Raw genomic sequence first — 21,298 nt, forward strand, 5'->3', positions numbered from 1 at the left:
GATACAATATAAGCTGGGCTTGATCGTAGGGTTATCACCAAAAGGCATCTCTATTTACCTGACACTAGCTCCCTAAGTGTCCCTGGTTCCAGAGACCGCTCTGCTTCAGCTCTGTTGGCAAGGAAGCACTTAGGTATATTTGCATCCTTATTCCATCAGTGCCACTTCACAAAGGCCCTCTCATTTCACCAAGGGTTTGGATGTGTACCAAGGCAGAGACAAAGAATTCATCTGAATGATCATCTCTGGCATTTTCTAACACTGCTGGGGCTGAGAGGAATATGTTAGCCATTTCATCCCTGTGTCACCTAAAATATGGTTTCCAAACTCCCAGAATTTGAAGCTCTGCTGAAAACACCTCATATAACTGCATAACATATAACTTAACAGGTTAGGAATTTGACCAGACTCTCTACTACTCTCAGTCAAGGAGTAGAGTACTGGATATGGAGTCAGGAGAGCCCTGGATTCAAATCTCACTTCTGATGCTTATTGGCGGCAAGTTATTTAACTTCTGTGAGTCTGAGTCCCTCATGTGTAAAATAAGGACAACAATCGCCATATTATCTATAATCCCAGGGTTGTTTGGGAGATTCAAAAGACAATGTGTGTAAAGTACTTTACAAAACTTAAAGTACTATATAAATGTTAGCTACTACCTGACAGACAGGATAGTGTAGTGGTGTCAACTCAAATAGAAGGTGCTGGGGAGTACACTGACTTAGAAAACCACAAATTAACAACCACAACAACAACAAAAAACCCCACAATTATCACTTGGCTTAAGCAATCTATGTTAAACAGCTAAAGTCTCTACATTTTCACATATTTTTCTTTCCCATTTAAAAAAAAGACCCCTTTTACTTACTGTAGGATTAAAAATCAAGGTAATATGTTTGTGATATCCAATGGCAGTGAAAGAAATCTGAGGCAAGGTGTAGTCATACTGGGATTTGGATAGTGTAGAGTCCAGTAATACAACATAATTCTGTCCATTTAAAAAAAAAAAAGGAAAAAAATCCATCATCAATAACTACAGGCAGGTTTAAACCAACATGAAAAGACTGTTCCAAATCACCAAAAAGGGAAATGAAAATCAAAAAACAACTTTTGAGATTTAACTTCACACCCAGCAAACTACTAAAAATGGCAAAAGATGGGAATACTTAATGTTGGAGGTACTATGAGAAGATAGGCACACTAAAACACTATTGACTGAACTGCCAACTGGTGCAACCATTCTGAAAAGTAATGTGGAATTTATACTTAGAAAGAGGAGGGGGAGAGAGGGAAAAGAGGTGAGGAGGAATGGAACTCAAATGTCCAAACCCTCTGACGCAGAGATTCCACTGCTAAGCATATACTCCAAGGAGACAAAAGACAAAAAGATTTTATAAATACCAAAATATTCACAGAACTTTTTGTAGTAGCAAAGAACTGGAAACAAAGTCAACTGGGAAAAGGCTACACAGATTCTGAGACATAAATTTAAAATATTTATCTGTGCTGCAAAAAATCACAAATATGATGAATACAGAAAAGCGTGAGAAATCTTAGGTGAAATGATGCAAAGTAAAGTAAGCAGAACAAGGAAAACAAATACATACAATGACTGTAACAACGTAAATGGAAAGAATAATACAACATTCAAAATTGAACGCCATAGAATTAAAATGTCCTAGATCAGCCCCAGAGAAAAGCTATACAAAGTCATCTCCCTCCCACTTCTTTGCAGAAGAGTATGAGTGTAGAACACTCCCTATAAATGAGACTTTCCTGATATGGTGGTTAGTTTTGCTGAAAAATTTTCCCCTCTTTTTTATTCATTTTAATAAAGGATAGTTCTTTGGGAGAGTACTACATTGGAAAACATAGGTGATGCTAAAAAAAAAGATATCAACAAAACTTATTTAAAACAAAGGAACACCTTTTTTTAAAAAGTAAAGCAAATTCAACACTTTCATAAAGCTGTATTTTAAAAACAGTGTTTCAAATTGTATTGCCGCTAGAATTACAGTTCTTTAACACTTTCAGTTATCTGTGCTTGTTTTGTTTTGGCATCTTCTTGTTCTACAGGGATAGTTCCATCCTTGTGCCAGCCTTTCCCTTGTGGATAACATCTCTATCTTCTCTTCAAGAACCCTTCTGGGTTTGGATTCTAGTTTCAGAGGGGTTGGGTTAGCAAACAACAGTAGCCTCTGCATTACCTTCAGTATAGGAGCATAGTGATGATGGCACAGACATCACAGGTTAAAAGGAATAGAAGTGGAGGGCTCTGGCCACAGAGGGCAGTGACCAATCTAGGGCTCATTCTCTTCTCCTTTTCCTCAAATTGCTTTGCTCAAAACATTTTTGGAACTCTTCTTTGACAACTGTTATTACAGCCTACAGCACATTTTCTTGAATATCCTTAATAGTAACCAAATGTTGTCCAAAGAGGGCAGATTTAATTTTTTTGAAACAAATGTTTTAAAGTAATGGCAGTATTGCTGGAGTAAGTATATACAGAGTCCCAAGGACACTAACTTAAGGAAAATATCTGCTCGGGATATATAAATTCTGAAATCCTTATTTTTTTTTAAACCAGAGGTGGGGAATCTGCAGCCTCAAGGCCACAAGTGGTCCTTAAGTGCAACCCTTTGACTAAATCCAAACTTCACAGAACAATTAAGGGGATTTGGTCTATGAAGTTTGGATTCAGTCAAAGGGCCACACTTGAGGACCTAGAGAGCCACTTGTAGCCTCAAGGCCGCACCCCTGTAACCATAAAATTATCTTTTAGTTATATTTCATAGAGAAAAGTTACTATATCATCCCATAGAATATGATGGCAGATTAGATTTGGGAAATGGCCATGAAATTTGGCCTTATCAATTAGAAATCATTGCCTGTCACCTACCCAGCAAAGCTGAGTATAATCCTTCAGGGGAAAAAATTGACATTCAGTGAAGTAGAGGACTTTCAAGCATTCTTGATGAAAAGACCAGACCTGAATAGAAAATGTAACTTTCAAATACAAGACTCAAGAGAAGCATGAAGAGGTAAACAGGAAAGAGAAATCATTAAGGTTGAACTGTTTACATTCTTGCATGGAAAGATGATATCTGTAACTCATAAGACCTTTGTCAGTATTAGGGCAGTTGGAGGGAAAAAAATTTTATGTATGTGCATATATAGACAGATAGACATATAAATAGAGAGCACAGGGTGAGGGGAAGATGTAGGGGTGATATCTGGGGAATAAAATTAAGGGGTGAGAGGATTATACTTGGAGAAGGAGAAAGGGAGAGGTAGAATGGGGTAAATTATCTCACATAAAACACGCAATAAAAGGCTTTTACAGTGGAGGGGAAACGAGGGAAGGTGAGAGGGAGTGAGTGACTTATTCGCATCGGATTTGGCTTAAGGAGGGAATATCATACACATATGGAAATCTACCTTACCCTACAGGAAAACTGGGGGAGAGGGGATAAGAGAGCAGGGGGATGATAGAGGGGAGAGCAGATTGGGGGAGGGGGTAATCAGAAGCAAATACTTCTAAGGAGGGGCAGAGTCAAAAGAGAGAATAGAATAAATGGGGGGGTGGGAATAGGGTGAAGGGAAAAATAGTTTTTCCCAACATGACTACTATGGGAATGATTTGCATGACTACACATGTATAACCTGTATCGAGTTGCCTGCTTTCTCAATAAGGATGGGTGGGGAGGAAGAGAGGGAGAAAATTTGGGATCCAAAGTTTTAAAAACAAATGTTAAAAATTGTTTCAACATGCAACTGGGAAATAAGATATACAGGCAATGATGTATAGAAATCTATTCTGCCCTACTGGAAAATAGAAGGGGAAAGGGATGGGGGAGAAGAGATAGAAGGGAGAGCAGATTAGGTGAAGGGGTATTCAGAATGCATGCCATCTTGGGGTGTGGCGAGGGATGAGATGGGGAGAAAACCTGGAACTCAAAATCTTGTGGAAGTGAATGTTGAAAACTAAAAATAAATTAATTTTAAAAAATTTAAAAGAAGAAATCATTGTCTCAATTGATAAATTGAGACATCTCAAAGAGATCTCAGAGTATGAATCTATACCATTAAAATGATCCAAAAATCCTTGAAGTTTGTTCTCTCAATCCCCAAAACAGGTGGCCTATTTCTTATTAGAAATAATATTTTTATATTAACTAGATAATCCAAGCCCTCTTGACTAACAGAGCATTCAGTAATCCTTTGGTTATTCCTTTGGCAAAGGAGTGAAGAGTAGGCCCATACATTTTCGTATTTTATGCTCATAATTTTTTTTTTTAGTAGAGGGGAAGCAAGAACAAAAACAAAAATTATAATCAAGTAATCTCTATTACCTCTCCATCTCTAAGTAATGGTGGGAAGTGGAAGAAAAGAGATTGGCCCAAAGAGACTGTCTGAATTGGATTGTCGAGGTTTTCACTTTTGTAAAGCTTTACCTGTGAGAGTAAAAACAGTAAGTGATCAAAGAAGGAAAGCATTTCAGAGTGCTTTTGAATCCGGAATAGGACTCACACTTTTGACATCCTGAGCATATCTTAATTCTTAAGTGAAGGGATTCTTTAAAAGCATAGTGATTTGAATAAGAAAATGCCCAAGTCTGGCAAGTAATTTATAGTACCCTCATCAATCATCTGAGGCCCTGACAAGGTGAGATTCATGGAAATTTAAGGCTTCCTCATCTCTTTGCTTCAAAATTATGTTCCACCTAAAACCTAAAAAAGTACTTCTATTCTACATTTAGTTCCCTCTGTTGCCTCAAGAAGCACTTAAGTGGGGCTTTAAAAAAAGTTACTTTTTTTCTCAGGCTAACGGACCCACTTTCTGTCCTCAAAACTGTGAGCAAATGAGCATAGAGAAGAGCTGTGTATAGTCTTGGCAGATGCTAAGCACTGTGATGGCTCTAGCCTATTCTTACCCAATGATAAGGCCAAAATCATACTTTCTGTGAGTCTAAACTGCCAGTTTTCCATCATTTTATGAAAGATAGATGGTCAGTAGAATTAAATCTCAAAACTCCTTCCAAATCAATCTGTAATTATAAAATCATAAAAACACTAAATGAACACCCCCAAGAACACTAAATGAAAAGAATCTTTTAGCAAAAAGCTAAGTAAGCAAATGGTATTAAATCATCTTAACACTGTCCTGCTTTAAGGCCCACACTATATTGATTACTCATCAGCTTTCCTCTACAATTTGCACAAAGAGTAACTGTAGACAAATGTGGTCATCTGGGCTCAGATCAGTTTTATTTTTAAAAACTCAGTAACTGCTATGTTAATTCTAACAGTGCTATAATCAAACATTAAAATACTAACTTTAACTATTGTCATATATCAATTTCTCTAACCAATTTAGGAACATACTTAGTATTTCAGTAATAGTCTGCTGGTCACTACTCATGGCTCCCACTCACCTTAAAGTCAAAGAAAACCAAATTTATATTAAAAACAGACTTAATCTTACCCATAATGAAGGAAGATATTCAGAAGAAGTGATCACATTTCCACTTAAATCAAATTGGTTAATCTGCCGGAAAGCTATGATATTTACATCATCAATATCAGAATTACCAACCTAAAATATATTAAAGAATAAATGCACAGCATTACGAATTAGCCAAAGAAAATAACTTCTAGTTATGTGAATTCCTGATATTTACTTTATATCAAGAAGTTGCGTATGCGATTGGAGCCAAACATTTTTTTTTTTACTGGTCTAAAGAAAACTACTATTCCTCTCTTTCAGGAAAAAAAAAAAAGTACAATTATGAACCACTACCCGAACTTGTCACATCAGCCACCACAGTCCTTTTCAAATCAGAGTACCACATACTACCTTTGCTACCTTAGACTCTATCCTGAGAACCACAAGTACAAAATACAAATCTAACCAAGTCAGTTACTTTTCTCTTAACCATGCCCTCAGGCCTAGCAAATTAGGCATATGGGAAGAGAGGCAGCAGGAAACAGAGATTAGAGGAGGAATGTCCTACATGAAAATCCTGACCTGCTTTTTGCTGAATTTAATATATACTTCTTTACTTAGACAATTTAGTTTGAATAATGGCCTTCACTTCAAAAAAGCTGTCCATCTAATGGAAGGCTAATTAAACTTTCCTGGAAGTCAAGAGATAAGTGAGAAATTCATTTGGATAAGGGAAAATTGGGTAACAACAATGAAGCGATCCTTTACCATTTAAACCAATATTCTCTTTCATGTCCTTGATCTGAAGAGCTCCATAAGCACATACTTTAAATTCCCTGAGGAACTTACAGGGAGAGGAACCAAATGTTAAAATTTCTTATCAAAATTAATTGTTCTAATGATGCTAATATTATACTTTTTCATGCTATAAGAACTATTTATAAAGAAATATTATCCTGAGAACCTTTTATTAAGATCTAAAGTCACCCAACTAAGTGAAATGCAGGTAGTTAATTCGATATTTTAGAATGTGAGCTAATCATTAAAAGATTCATTACAGAGTTAAATGCCTTACCTCAATTACTCGATGCTGAGGGAGGGCTCTTTCAATATGTTCATTACCTTCTACCTTGAGCTGGATATGGTATACACATCCAGGCTGCAAATAAAACCAATGACAAATCCTGAAAAAGTTCAGTACATGCAATGCTTTCTGGCCTTAACCAAGAAGGTATTATTTCTCTCCCTATGCATAAAATCTGTTAACCTTCTACTGAGAGGTATTCTGGTAGAGTGGAAAGAACATTCAACATGAAATCTAATCCCAGCCCTGAAATTTACTAGCCAGGTGACTTTGGGAAAGTTATTTTAACTTCTCTGGGACTAATGCTTGAATTACCTGCTTCACACAGTTGTTGTAAAGAAAGTACTTTGTAAACTTTTAAAAACATTATATAAATCTGAGTTATTACCATTAGAAAAGTTACCTTAAAACCAACCATGGAACCAACCAATTTCTGATCACCAGTTACACATTTTGTGGTTCACCTAGGATCTGAAACAATTTCACTTCAAATAGTTATTTGTATCTTTGAACAAAAAAATTCTGAAATATTATGAGTCTGACAAGAATAAGATGAAAACTAGCACAGCAAGAGCAGTGCATTTGTCCAACCATTCTGGAAAGCAACTTGGAATTATGCTTTTAAAAAGTGGCTCAAATTCCATACCCTTTGACCCAGATCCAACTGCTAGAAGCAAAAGAGTTCAAAGACAGAAATAAAAGCCATAGATAGAAAGATAGGTAGATAGATAGACAGAGATAGAGATATATAGTAAAATATTCATAGCTGCATTTTGTGTAGTAGCAAAAAACTGGAAAGAAAGTAGACGCCTATCAACTGGGGAATGTTAAATTGTAGAACATAACTATAAAGCAATACTACTGCACTTCAAGAAATAATAAAAAAGAATTCAGAGAAACATGGGAATAGTTACATAAACTGATACAGAGTGAAGTAAGCAGAACCAGGAAAATAATACACAGAATAATTACAACAGTGTAAATTAAGAAGATATAATTATAATCTCCCTTCACTGCAGAGACGGATGTATTCTACACTTATGGATACAGAATATTGTATATACTCTCAATGTATAGTCAATGTATTGATTGATTTGGCTGAACTGCCTTTTTTTTTCCTCTTTCTTTTTCAGTGTCTTTTACAAGAGATCGTTCAGTGGGTAAAAGAGGGATGTATTTAGACATGAAGGTGATGTTAAAAACAAAAGATATCGATATTTTCTAAGATATTATCACAAAACCAGGGTGGAACAGATCATACTTTATCATTTCCATGCCTGGAGAACACACCAAGCTCAACTATGGCAGAACACAGAGGCTCTGCCTTTATTCTCAGCAATACTGTTTAATTGTATAAAGTTAACTTCTAGGCTTTGATAAAGGGCATGCCTCATAAAAAGATTCAACGACAAAAACCTGATTCTGCTCATAACTCTAGGTCACAATTTCTTGCAGAGTTCTTGAACAATATGTCTTCATCCATGATAATCTTGGGTAAAACAGCAAACCTGAAGTTGTGATTCTTTTTTCTTTTTAAATGTTTTATTGATGCTATTTTTAAATTATCACTGTCACTTCCCAATGGCTTCCCCCATGGCACCTCCAAAAGAAAAACCCTTCTTTATTAATAAATAAGTATAGTTAAGTAAAACAAATCCACACACTGGCCAAGTCTGAAAAGAAATGCCTCATTCCACATCTGGGACACACAAAGTCTTGAGAAGTGGATGTATGTCAAGCATCAAAGAAAACATTTAGCAAAATAAAATGGTAATACCCAACCATCTTGCTAAATAATATGATGCAAAGAAATACAGAAAGTATAATAAAGAAGTTTTGATTCTTACCAATAATCCTCGAAGCCTGAATTTTCCCTCTTCATCAGTTGCAGTATCTTCCCCATAAATACTGCAATCACCCTGTCCTACTGCTTCCACAGCAACTCCTTGTTCTGGTTCTCCATTTAGAGAAGAAATTGTACCATAGCAACTAGAAAGAAGAGGAGGAAGGAAGAAAGGAGCATGTGAGCATTCCATAGAATTCTACAGCAGATAAAGGATTTCAAATAAAATGACTTACATTTGATAACAGAAAAAATGAGTATAAAATTTACAGAACAAAACAGTACAAAATACTCAGTTTCCAACAAACTAAACAAGTGTAATTATGTGATCTACTTCCACATATTTCCTGTATTGATCCCTGTACGTTATAATCAATTCTTATGTTTAAACATTTTTCCAAAGCCCTTGAAAAATTGTAATAAAATGTAACTTTTTCTCCAGATAATGAAATATTTAAGAAAGCAAAAATTAATTAATTTCAACTTTCCAAAATCACATTTTCTCAGGAAAATCCTCAATTTTCCAACCCCTTCCCATCACTCTTTTGTTCACAACAAAATGTTCATTCCACACATAGCTCCACTGAAAGCACAACTCTCAGGGGCAGGTAGGTGGTGCAGTGGATAGAGCACCGGCCCTGATTCAGGTCTTCACCTGAGTTCAAATCTGGCCTCAGACCAAACACTTGACACTGACTAGCTGTGTGACTCTGGGCAAGTCACTTAACCCCAATTGTCTAAAAAAAAAAAAAAAAAATTAAAAATAAAAAAAAGAAAGATAGCACAACTCTCTCTTCAATTTAATTCAAGTCAACTGATTCGAAAGAGCTATTCTAGGCCAAGTCTGGTCAAAAAATCATTTTTTCAACTCCAAACACGTCCTCCTCTTCCCCTAAAAAACACTCTTACAGAAATAAGGGAAGATGCTCAAAGTCTGCTTTCCACATGGCACAGCACTAAGTCAGATCCCACAGTTCAGCCACCATGTTCAGAGCTTTTTTTGTGAGACCCAGGGACACTTACCTATAAGCTGTTCTATAACCAGTAATGGCAATCTTCAGATTCTGCCCTTCCTGCACTTCAATCATTTGTGAGGAAGGTTCAAAACGAAACTCCTTCATCATGGGTTTAAAGTAATACTGCCCTGGGCTCTGCCAAGAAACAACCGAAAATGGGAGGTTTGTGCTACAGCATTTTCAACCCAGTAAGAATGAAGAAAACTTCAGTCAGCGAGGTCAGAACTACCACTAATATAGCTCTCCTGGTTCTTAACAGGCTAAGAAAGATCACTCCTATCCTATCTTTGAGGACAGTTCTCCACAGGACTGATATGATGGCTATTATACTTTCTGAGGATATACTAGTGACTTATTTGAGTGCTGTTTTTCCAATATGTGGTACATGTTCTGGAAAAGAAACACAAAAAATAACTACCTTACAATACTCAAGATCATAAACACTGCAATCCTGCTGTGAAACAATGGGAGATACGTAGAAGGAGCTGTGGCCAGGGTAATTAATTACAACATCTTTGTGACAGGTGCAAGGCAAGAATATGCAATGATTGTGTAAAGAGAAACATGAATCAGCAGCTAAAGTTCTGGTACTAACAATGTTCAAATTGGATTTGGTCTCCAGAGGATCTGAAACACTACAAGTTAGTTTTCCTTTTCATATTTACAAGATGAACACAAGGAATGTACGCTCCACCCCTGCCTTCCCCTATAGGCAAACAGCAGCCAATTACACATGAATACACTACCAAGTTTGAAAAGGTCAGCATCCCATTGTCCTGAGTCAGAAGGTTGGAACGGAACACACCCCCACTGAGGGATAATAGGACTCCAGCAAGTGGTTGGTCATCTTCAGATTTTATCTGTTATAATAAAGTAACATCAAAATTATTTCATACTTACCATGGATGACTTTCTTAGTGAAAATGGGGACAAACTGATGGGGAAAACATTGCTCAGGCAGAAGCAAGGGCCAAAGGTTAATAGTATCTATCTGATTATTCTGAGGACTGGATGAAATAACATATGTAAAGCACTTTGGAAACCTTAAAGTGATATTATAAATGCTATTATTCTTAATATTATTATTGCTGTGTAATCATTATCCTTGAGTGAATCAATCAGTCAGTCAAAAAACACTTATTATACTTTCACTCTGTACCAGGAACTGTGCCAAGTGTTGGGGATACAAAGAAAGGCAAAAAATGGTTCCTGCCCTCAGGGTTCTCACATTAAAATGGAGGAGACAGGAAAATAAGTAGGTAGGTATAAGATATGTTAAGAGTAGAGAGAAAGCAATCTCAGAGGAGAAGGCTCTAATTGCTGAGGGAACTGGGATAATTATCCTACAGAAGGCAGAATATGACATAAGACTTGAAGTAAGCCTAGGAAACTGCCACATGGAAAACATGCTCCAAATCACAAATAATTAGAAAAAAATGAAAATTAAAACAATTCTACTTATGATCTCCCTGTAGTCCTTTAAGTCCCAACTGAAATCTCATCTTCTACTGGAAGCCTTCCCCAACCCCTCTTAATTCTTGTGCCTTCCCTCTGTTAATTATTTCCTACTTAACCTGTAAATGCTTTCTTTATATGTATTTGTTTACATGTTGTCTTCCCCCATTAGACTGTAAGGTCCTCGTGGGCAGGGACTGTCTTTTGCCTCTTTCTATATTCCCAGTGCTTAACATAGTGCCTGGTGCATAGTAGGCACTTAATAGATATTGATTGATCTTGGGGTTCCCCTTCACATCCACTAGGATGTCAAATCTGACAAAAAATGAAAATGATAAATGCATATTAATGTGCTGTGTAGAGCTCTGAAATGGTTTAGCCATTCTAAAAAGCAATTTGGAACTATGCCCCAAAAAATTTAAACTGTGAATAATGTCCTTTGACCCATAATGCCACTACTAGGTGTATATCCCCCAAAAAAAATCAAAGAAAGAGGAAAAGGGCATGAATCTACAAAAATATTTATAGCAGCTCTTTTTGTAGTGGTAAAGAACTGAAAGCTAAGGGAATGCCTATCAATTAGGGAATGGCTGAACAAGTTGTGGTAAATGAATATAATGGAATAATATTGTGCCATAAAAAATGGTGAAAGGGATAGTTTCAGAGAACTTAGGAAAACTTGTATAAACCGATGCAGAATGAAATAACCAGAACAATTTTTTCAATCACAGTATCTTAAAGACAACCAACTTTGAAAGACCTGAGACTTCTGATCAATGCAATGACCAACCACAATTCCAGAAGTCCAGGGATGAAGTATGTTACCCACCTCCTAGCCAAGAGGTAGACTCCTTGTGCAAGGTAACAAAGAATTTTAGGAATTTCTTTGGGGTTCCCCCCCCACAACTGTGGGGTCTGAGGTGGGAGGGAGAAAGAACATTTTAGTCACTGAAAAAAGCAACATTGGAGCATGTCTTTACCCACTTCACAATTAACCAAAAGAGGTAGAATATATAAGATCCCATTACGCCTATTTCTTGATTACAAAAAAGAATTTGATTCCATTGAAGAAGGTGTCTCCAATACATGAATCGCAATTATTTAAGAGTTCTTGGAAAACATCACTACAGAAATAAAACTTTTCGATGATGACCCTCTGAAGATAAATAACAGATGAAGCACAGTTATTCGTCACTGTGATGGGGAAAAGGAAGGAAACAAGCATTTATTAAGCACCTATGTGCCAGACACTGTGCTAAATGCTTTACAAATAATATCTCATTCGATCTTCACAACACCCCAGGAGGTAGAGGCTGTTATTCTTTGCATTTTACAGATGATGAAATTGAGGTAGACAAAGGTTAAGTGACTTGCCAAAGGTCACACAGCTAGTAAGTGTCTGAGATGTCATCTTTGAACTCAGGCCTTCCTGACTCCAGGACCAGAGTCCAGGTTGACAAGGGAGTCCCTTTGGACAGTGTCTGTGAATGACATTGTGTCTCAAGCCCCAGAACATTGCAAAGCCTCTTGGAAGACTGCTGTTTATCACTCCATCCAAATAGGAGAGGCCAAGTGATTGAAGAATATACATTGCCCAAATTTCAACATACTGTTGAAGATAGAAACCCTATAAAGTTTATCCTATGGTATGCATATGGGACAGATGGTACATACAGAACCTGGGTCCAAAGTCAAAAAAGAGGACAAAAGCAGGCCAGGTTGCTTTTGAGAAATCACAAAGCTCTTTTACCAACCTCAAGCTTCCCCATGAAAGCAAAAGCTCGTCTTTTGAAAACGAACTTCTACAAGTATTGATATTTGGCAGCAAAATGTGAGACATGACTACCTCCAAAAAAACTGAAAATATGCATCATTTGGAGAAATACATGATAGATCACTCAATGAACAAGTATTTATTAAGTGTCTACTATGTGCTAGGTACTGTGCTAGATGCTGGGGATACAAGTACAAAGAATGAAATAATCCATACTCTCAATGGGTTTGAGTAGACTGAAACATAAAACCAATAGGAACTGAAAAAGAAAAAGAAAATTCACCAACAAAAAAAATTGTACAATAGGAAGAAAAGATAAGCTGGTCATATGCTGAGAGATAAAGTCAGAGTGTTCCAGTGGTACCCCTGATATGTCAAAAGAAGGTTAGGAAATTAGGAAACCCTCCACCATGTTGGGTAGACTCTGTGGCAAACTTTGGGAAGGCACAGAGAAGAATCACTCAAATGGACAAGTTACAAGTTGCTGCTTCATGGCTGAGATCACATACATTCGAGTATCTGAAATTTCCTTAAGTATGTGTTATAAATCACAATATGGTTGTTTCAGAGCTTTAGATACAAAAAGAAATGTACTCTCACTCAGAGATCTCCAGATTCAACACAAAGGACAATTTTTTAAAAAATATCATACTCCATCAAAATAACAATTAAAATGGCAAGACACTATAGTAAGATACAAAGAAAAATCACAATCTGGTATTATAGGCCACAGAGGGGCTGGAGACTTAGACACTTTCCAAAACATACAGAAAATATCCTAAATTCAATGGTATTCCAGATTTAGTCCCTTTGCTAACATAGGAACATTTTGTATTCAATAACTTGACAAATATACTCTATATCAGTTGAGTCACCTAATTTATTTATAACATGAAATCTTAAGATCAAGCAACCAGAACAATACCTCAAAAGTTACTCCTGCCAAGGCAAAAGCTTTGAAGTCTCCAACACTTCCCTCGAGTGCAGTTAAAACAAATCCTTCCTTCTGTGACGCCACAGTATACTCCAGATCACTGTGCAATGGTCCAACACTTAAAGACAAAAAAACATAATGATCTGCTTTTAATCTTAAAGAGATTTAGGCCGTATGGCCCAATCCAAGGGAACTCTGCTTCCTAACTCTTTTAGAAAAGCAGTTAACAAAAAAAACTGTACAGATGCAAATGCTTCCATTTCAGGTGCTTACCTATAGCTACCTTTGTCATCAGTGAACACTGTTATTAGTGGAGAAGTGGCTCCCTTTTCGCTAATGATTATTTCAACCCCTTCTAACTCTGGGTGAATCTGGCCCTCCAAGAACAGGCCTGCTTTTCCATAGATTTCTATCAGTTTCCCAGGGCAGCTTTCTAAAGGGGAAGGAGAGAAGAGCAAGATAATTCTATGTTTCTATAATATCTAAGAAATGCAGCAACCAAATTTAATAAGGATGGATTTATACAGTTCTTAAGCCTGAGGCAGGTAGATCATTGCTAACATGCCCACTTAATGAACAGAAAAACTGAGGTCCAAAAGAAACTAAGTTGAGATCCACATGGAAAGAAAAGAACTATTTAGAGCACTGAAACATAAAGCTTCCTGACCAGAGTACAAAGCTAAGCAACAATTTATACTTTTATATCAACGAATAAAAATGTATGAAGGAACAATATGAGATCCCCAAAAAGCAAAGAAAAACTATTTCTAAAGGAATAGAAGGTTTCCATAAAAAAGAATTATTTATTCTGTTTCCACTTTTAACAATGTTTGCTACTAACTCCCACAATAAGAAAAAAGATCCTACAGAATTTAAGAACATAAATTATAATATACTTTGATTCTTAAAGGTGGCTTTTCTTACCACTAGCACCACCTGATAATTTCTGATTTCAAGAAAGAATCACCCCTTTCCATAAAGCAAAATATCCACAGTTTAACAACTAAAATGCATTTTTTGCACAATAGGTTTTATTTTACCTCCACTAACAATTGTTTCCACTGAAGGAGGATAGAAGAGGAGTTCTTTAGATGAAGGTGTAACAGTGATTTTCTCTCCAGATCTAAAACAATTAAGAGAGTTAACATTGGTCATTTCTCTTCCCTGTTTTAACAAGAAAACAGGGACATAGAGTAAAACAACTCACCGGGCCCAATAAGAGAAATCATATAAGAAAGGACCCTGCAGGTCATCCACCATCTCTTGCACTGGGGGTTTTGTCCTTCCTCCTTCTTCTTCGCCATTCTTCTCTCTTTCCTGCCTGCGAGTCTCAATTTCAGCCAATTGTTGTTCCCTACGGAGCTCCTGCACGGACTTTAGGGGGCCTAAAACCAAGGCAGGTTCACTGTCAATTGAGGACCTGAAAAAAAGAAAGGGAATAGGACCCACATTGAGCGATTTAATCTCTCTTACCGGCAGACTGCTTAGGGACTTTGCTTCTATAAATTGTAATTCTTGGGTAAGTCAGAAGCAGCTAGAGGGTGGCTGACTAGTTCCATAACTAAGAAATAGGGTTTCAATCAATCAACAAGCATTTATTAAGTACCTACTATGTACCAGAAACTATGCTAGGTCCTGGGGATATAAAGAAAAGTGGTTATAGTCCCTATTCTCAAGCAGCTTATCATCTAACCAGGGCAGATAACAGGTATATAACAAAATATACAATGCAGATACAAAATATAAAAAAGATAATTTTTGAGGGAAGTGAATATCAGCTGGAGGGCGAAGGGGAATCAGGAATGACTTTATGTAAAAGGTAGCCCTTGACTTGAGCTACGGAAAAGACTAGGGATTCTAAGAAGAAAAGGTAAGGAAAAAGTGAATTGCAGCCACTAGGAACAGCCTGCACAAAAACACCAAGATGGCAAATGAAGTCAGATGTGTGAAGAACACTAAGAAGATAGTTTGGCTGGACTGTAGTGTATATGAAAGGTAATGCACACAAAAAGGCTAGAAGGGAAAACTGGGGTCAGGCTGTAAAGCACAATAAATGAGTTACCAAGAGATAGTGAGGAATCACTGACATAGAGTTGGGAAGCGAAACAGTCAAACCTGAGGATAATCACCTAGCAGCGGGTGGGGAGAAACTTAAGGCAGGAAAACAATTCATATTATCATGATTATCCAGGGAAAAGGTGACAGCTATGAAAAGGAAGGAGGTAGGAGACACTGTGATGTTATGAAGAAAAAAAAACATGATCTGGCAACTGACCAAAAATGTTGGGTAAATAAATATGCATTTAGGGATGACACCTAGATTGTAAACTTGAGTAACTAGCAAGATGGTGGTGAACAAAATACAGAAATTTGTGAAATGGGGGGTCTGGTGGGAAAGATACTAAGTTCTTTTTTGGAAATGTTGGCTTTTGACATTGAATTTGAAATGTCCAACTGGCAATCAGGACTAGAGCTTAGGAAAGAGACAAAAACTAGATATATATATATAGATCCAGAAGTCATCTGCAGCGACATAATTAACCTCATGTGAGCTTATGACATCGCCAAAAGAGAGAATGGAGAGAAAGAAAGGGTCCAGGGCAGGGCCTTGAAGTACACACAGAGTTAGGAGAAGTGACCTGGATTCTGATTTAACAAATGACACTGGAAAGAAGCAGCCAGGTAAAAGAAAAATCAAGAGAGAGAACTATCACAGAAACCCATGGAGAAGAAACATCAAGGAGGCAGAAAATTAATGGAACAGGGGAGCCTGGAATTCAATAGCCAAGGACTGAGTAAAGCTGATGGGAAGCATCTTGAACTGAATAATGAGGTCAGAAACCAGATTGCAAAATTGAGAAGGGAAGAAGAAATGGAAGAGCTGAACGTAAACAGCTTTTTCAAGGAATGTGGCTGAGAAAGAAAGGAAATCAACTTCCTCACAAACAGAACTACCTTAAAACATGGGCTGCCTCAGGAGACAGTAGGTTGCCTCTCATTGTAGGTCTTCAAGCACAGACTGGATAATCACAAACTGGTTATCTTACAAAAAGGAATCTTGTTTAAGTACAGGATGGACCAACTCTGAAATTCTATTACATTTTTTCACAGAAAAAATTTTAAGTTATTATGCCTAGACTATATTTAATATTAACTTAATCTATCCATTTTTAAGTTATACTATGATCTTTGGTATATTGTTTCCATCCTAGTATCACTTTGACCTTTCTCTTCCAGAATATAACTCACTACAAAAAAACTCAGAGGACATACAAATGCTATTTTAAAGGAGTGAAAATGAGTAAAAAAAGCTGCTACTACTACTGAGAAGAAAGCATAAAGTATTAGCCAAAAACAGGCCTCCAAGAAAGACAAAATGATGATCATATTTAAATTTCATTTGACAAAGATTCATTGCCTTTAAATTCTCTAGAAAATTAAGGGATCAGATGTGCGTCACTGACGGCATATCAGCACCTTAACAGTAGATAAATCAGCAGTCCCTTTTGAATAACACAGACAGGTGGGCATAACCTGAGCTATAATTTTGTTTTCTTAAGCTTTCCTTAGTCAGGAGGCTTCATCTCCATTTCACATGCTTTAAAAGAAAAGGTTTAAAGGAGGGAAAATTAAGAAAGTAGTCTGCCCTAAAACCTGAACTAAGATGAATGAAAACACTATGTAATTCTGTGCACAAGAAGAGCTCGAGATTAAACATAAGACACAAATGACTCGTCTTACAGGCTGAAAAAATGTTAATGCCATTTAAGAGAAGTGGGGTAGCAGAACAATGGATATGAAGGTGGAAATCTAGGTTCTAATATGCCACTAGCTACTTGTGACTTGGGGCAACAAGCCATTTAAGTTCTCTAGGTATTACTTTAGTCATTTATAAAATGATGTTATTATGGGATTGTCTCTAAAGCTCCCCTGCAACTCCAAAATTCTATAAATGAGACTTCTCAGCATCCCCTCTCCCAACCACTCAACTCCACATTAGCCTTACTTAATGGTCACAGTAACATCCAATAGTTTGTCAGTGGTGATAGTTCCAAGAACATGATGCCGAATGGCTGTTAGTGTCAGGATACTGGGTGAAGACCTGTAAACCAGAAAGAAGAACTGAACCAAATTGTAATACCTAGTAACTCCCAAAGGACTAACCCATTTCTGGTAATCCTTCTTACTGTCCTTTCTTATCTTCTTGGCCTATTTTGTTTTGAAATAAAATATCTCTTAAATGAAATACTAATAGAAAAATAAACAGCATTCTAAACAAAAATTCTTTCACTGTCAACACAGCCCCAAAACACAGAAACAATCTGAAAGTATATAAAAGAAAGAGCTGAATAAATCTTGTCCGTTGAGTTATGTAGACATGAACTGAACAGACTCAAAAAAAGCTTGCATTAGGCAAAATTCAGAAAAACCTGGAAAGACTTATATGAGCTGATGTTGACTGAAGCGAGCAGAACCAGGAGAACATTGTACACCATAACAGTCATATTGTGTGATGACTAACTTTGATAAACTTATTTCTTCTTAGCAATGTAAGGAACTAAGAAAACTCCAAAAGACTCATGACTGAAAATGCTATCCACATCCAGAAAAAGAACTATGGAGTCTGAATGCAGATCAAAGGATATTATTTGCTGTCTCTTTTTTGTTGTTGTTTCTTTTTTCTCATGGTTTCTCCCATTGGTTCTAATTCTTCTTTACAACATGACTAATGTGAAAATAGATTCAATATGAACATATATGTTGAACCTATATCAATTTACATGCTGTCTTAGAGGGACATGTCTGTGGAGGGGAGAGATGGGGAAAAAATTTGGAACTCAAAATCTTATGGAAGTAAATGTTGAAAACTAAAAATAAATAAATAAATTGGAAAAAAAAAAAACACAACTCTTCATTTAAGCCATACTCCGTAGGCTTTTCTACCCTTTTCTTAAACTCCAAGAAAGAAGATTCATCAGGTATTTTCTCAGCAATATATACTAATGTCTCACAACCCTTGTCAGAAAAATTCTGATAAATGATTTAAATTCTTCTTGCTGCAAATAAAACAATTCCTTCTATTCCCAATGAAATCAGAACCACTATTCATTATCTTCTTAAAAAGCACCTGCAGGGGGCACCTAGGTGGTGCAGTGGATAGAGCACCGGCCCGAGATTCAGGAGGACCCGAGTTCAAATCCAGCTCAGTCACATAACACTTACTAGCTGTGTGACCCTGGGCAAGTCACTTAACCTCCATTGCCCAACCAAAAACAAACAAAAACAAAAGAAGCACTTGCACATTTCTCTAATAAAGGTCTCATTTCTAAAAATTCAAAGAGAATTTACAAAAAAAAGAACAATTCCCCAACTGATAAATGGTCAAAGGAAATGAATAGGTAATTTTCAGAGAAAGAAATTGAAACTATCAATATCCATATGAAGAAATGCTCTAAATCATTAATAACTGGAGAAGTGAAAATTAATTGAAAATTAAAATTAAAAAATTAAGTGAAAATCTGTCAGGTACTACCTCATACCCATCAGATTGACAAAGCTGACAAAAAAAGGAAAACGATAATGCTGCAGGGGCTGTGGGAAACGAGGTACATTAATACACTGTTGGTAGAGCTGTGAACTAGTCCAACTGTTCTGGGAAACAACTTGTAATTATTCCCAAAAGTTATTAAACTATGCATACCCTTTAAGCTAGCAATATTGCTACTAGGACTATATGCCAAATAGATTAAAAAGAGAAAGGACTTATATGTACAAAAATATTTAAAGAAACTCTTTTTGTACTGGCAAAGAATTGGAACTGGGGAAATATCCATCAACTGAAGAATGGCTGAACAAGTTATACTATATGGATGTGATGAAATACTGCTATGCTGTAAGAAATGATAAAGAGAAAGGTTTCAAAAAACCTGGAAAGACTTTATGAATTGATGCAAAGTGAAGGAAGAACCAGAAGAACATGCTGTACAATAACAGTAGTATTGTAGAGATATAATCAACTTGGAAAGCAGCTAGGTAGTGCACTGGATAGAGTGTTGGGCCTGAAGTCAGGAAGATTAATCTTCATGAGTTCAAATCTGGCCTCAGACATTTACTAGCTCTATGACTCTGGGCAAATCTCCTGTTTGCCTCAGTTTCCTCATCTGAAGAAGGAAATAGCAAACCAACCCTGTATCTTTGCCAAGAAAACCCCAAATGGGGTCATCACAAAGAGTCAGACACAAATAAAAAACAAATGAACGACAATCAACTGAAAGATTTAGCAACTCTGATCAACACAATAATCAACCAGTTTTTGAGGACTTATGATGAAACATGCTATCCATCTCCAGACAGAGAGCTAATAGATTTGGATTACAGATTAAAGTACATGTTTTTCTCTTTAAAAAAAAAATACGCTTGCAAACTATGAAACATTTTATAAGTAAGTTAAGCTTACGTGTCATAAGTATAATATCCATGTTCAAACCGGTGACAAGATCGTGGGGTCACTTTGTATACACCTTTGAAAACAAAGAAAAATTCAGTTAATTACCAGTACAGTTAACCTTTAGAAAGAATGATATATCTACTCATAAATATTATGATCATTTAAACATGTGGTACTATTTTTATGTAAATAAAAATGAAAGAGTCCAGTGCAAATTATCTAATTTAATCCATTTAAGTGATTGCTTCTTCCATGAAGCAGAAAAACTCAATGCCACTGAAAATTGATAAGTTAAAATGCAAATAAAGCCAAGAAAGAAAGCTGCCTTTAAGATCATTCTCTGGTGAGTTTCAATCATTCTAACTAGCAGCAACATTAATCCTGCTAAATTTACCAGGCTTTGACAGACAGAATCGGTTCACTCCTTTGGATAGGTTATAAATTCCCACATTCTCAGGTCCATTTCCATCCTGATAGAATTCCTAAGGGACCAAAGACAGCACAATGATTTACCAGGAAACAGAGGGATGATAAGACAATCGGTAATGTTTATATAGAAAGGGACACCCTTTATGTTCAAGACCTATTTATAACATGTTTATATTATGCCTATTTATCACTGAAGAACTTATGAGTCAAATCCAAATTTAATACCTGCATAGACTCCCACAAAAATATAATATCTTTTCCTGTGCATCGGTATCATTACCTACTGGCTAGGTAACAATTAGGTAATAATAATAGGTATTATAACTATTTCTAAGTGTATAGCTAAGTTGTTAGAAAAACATACAAGAATTAAGAATGCTAACTTCCTCTCTCAACTTCTGCAGTGCATGGTGTAACTAGTCATTTACTTTTTTCACGTCTCAGGTACCTGACACCTACTGGTGTCAAAAAATGTTAAAGCTAATGAATTCTGGACAATCTGAGCTTCATAAATGGAATGATGTTATTCTCCTAGTTGAGGTCAGATTTGCCAATGTCCATTAGTCCACAAAGGAACTTTTTCCTCCATCAGAGGAAAAAGCACCACTGTGGAACTTATAAACTTTTGTTTGCTCTGCACGAAACGAACACTCAACACAGAATAAAATTTGCTATAGCTGCCTATATTGCACACTAAAAACCTGCATGTTCGTAAGGCAAAAAAATGGATCTATTCTAATGGAAAGGAATTAATTTCTAACATTAATCTTTTTCCTTTTAAGAATAAATAAAGCGGTTCAGAGTTTAAAAAAACTGTAAATATTAACCTTTTTTTTTTTGGAGGCAATTGGGACAATTGACTTGCCCAGG

General features: G+C 36.4%; 1 protein-coding gene across 1 annotated transcript in view; it reads right to left on the reverse strand.

Moving 5' to 3' along the window:
• The window catches only part of LOC114025706 (nodal modulator 1), a 50,358-nt gene that overhangs the window by 1,881 nt on the left and 27,179 nt on the right, over nucleotides 1-21,298 (reverse strand). Inside the window, exons 16-29 of the mRNA XM_027839175.1 lie at nucleotides 20,394-20,481; nucleotides 20,009-20,072; nucleotides 17,558-17,653; nucleotides 14,759-14,971; nucleotides 14,592-14,674; nucleotides 13,825-13,984; nucleotides 13,543-13,669; nucleotides 10,135-10,248; nucleotides 9,396-9,523; nucleotides 8,377-8,518; nucleotides 6,521-6,604; nucleotides 5,485-5,595; nucleotides 4,353-4,454; nucleotides 869-988 (exon numbers count right to left, since the gene is read on the reverse strand). Coding sequence (XP_027694976.1) covers nucleotides 869-988; nucleotides 4,353-4,454; nucleotides 5,485-5,595; nucleotides 6,521-6,604; nucleotides 8,377-8,518; nucleotides 9,396-9,523; nucleotides 10,135-10,248; nucleotides 13,543-13,669; nucleotides 13,825-13,984; nucleotides 14,592-14,674; nucleotides 14,759-14,971; nucleotides 17,558-17,653; nucleotides 20,009-20,072; nucleotides 20,394-20,481 — 1,632 coding nt within the window. The remainder of the gene's footprint in view (nucleotides 1-868; nucleotides 989-4,352; nucleotides 4,455-5,484; nucleotides 5,596-6,520; nucleotides 6,605-8,376; nucleotides 8,519-9,395; nucleotides 9,524-10,134; nucleotides 10,249-13,542; nucleotides 13,670-13,824; nucleotides 13,985-14,591; nucleotides 14,675-14,758; nucleotides 14,972-17,557; nucleotides 17,654-20,008; nucleotides 20,073-20,393; nucleotides 20,482-21,298) is intronic.

This window comes from Vombatus ursinus, unplaced genomic scaffold (assembly GCF_900497805.2).
Source record: "Vombatus ursinus unplaced genomic scaffold, bare-nosed wombat genome assembly UNPS02014832.1, whole genome shotgun sequence".
Lineage (NCBI taxonomy): Eukaryota > Metazoa > Chordata > Mammalia > Diprotodontia > Vombatidae > Vombatus > Vombatus ursinus.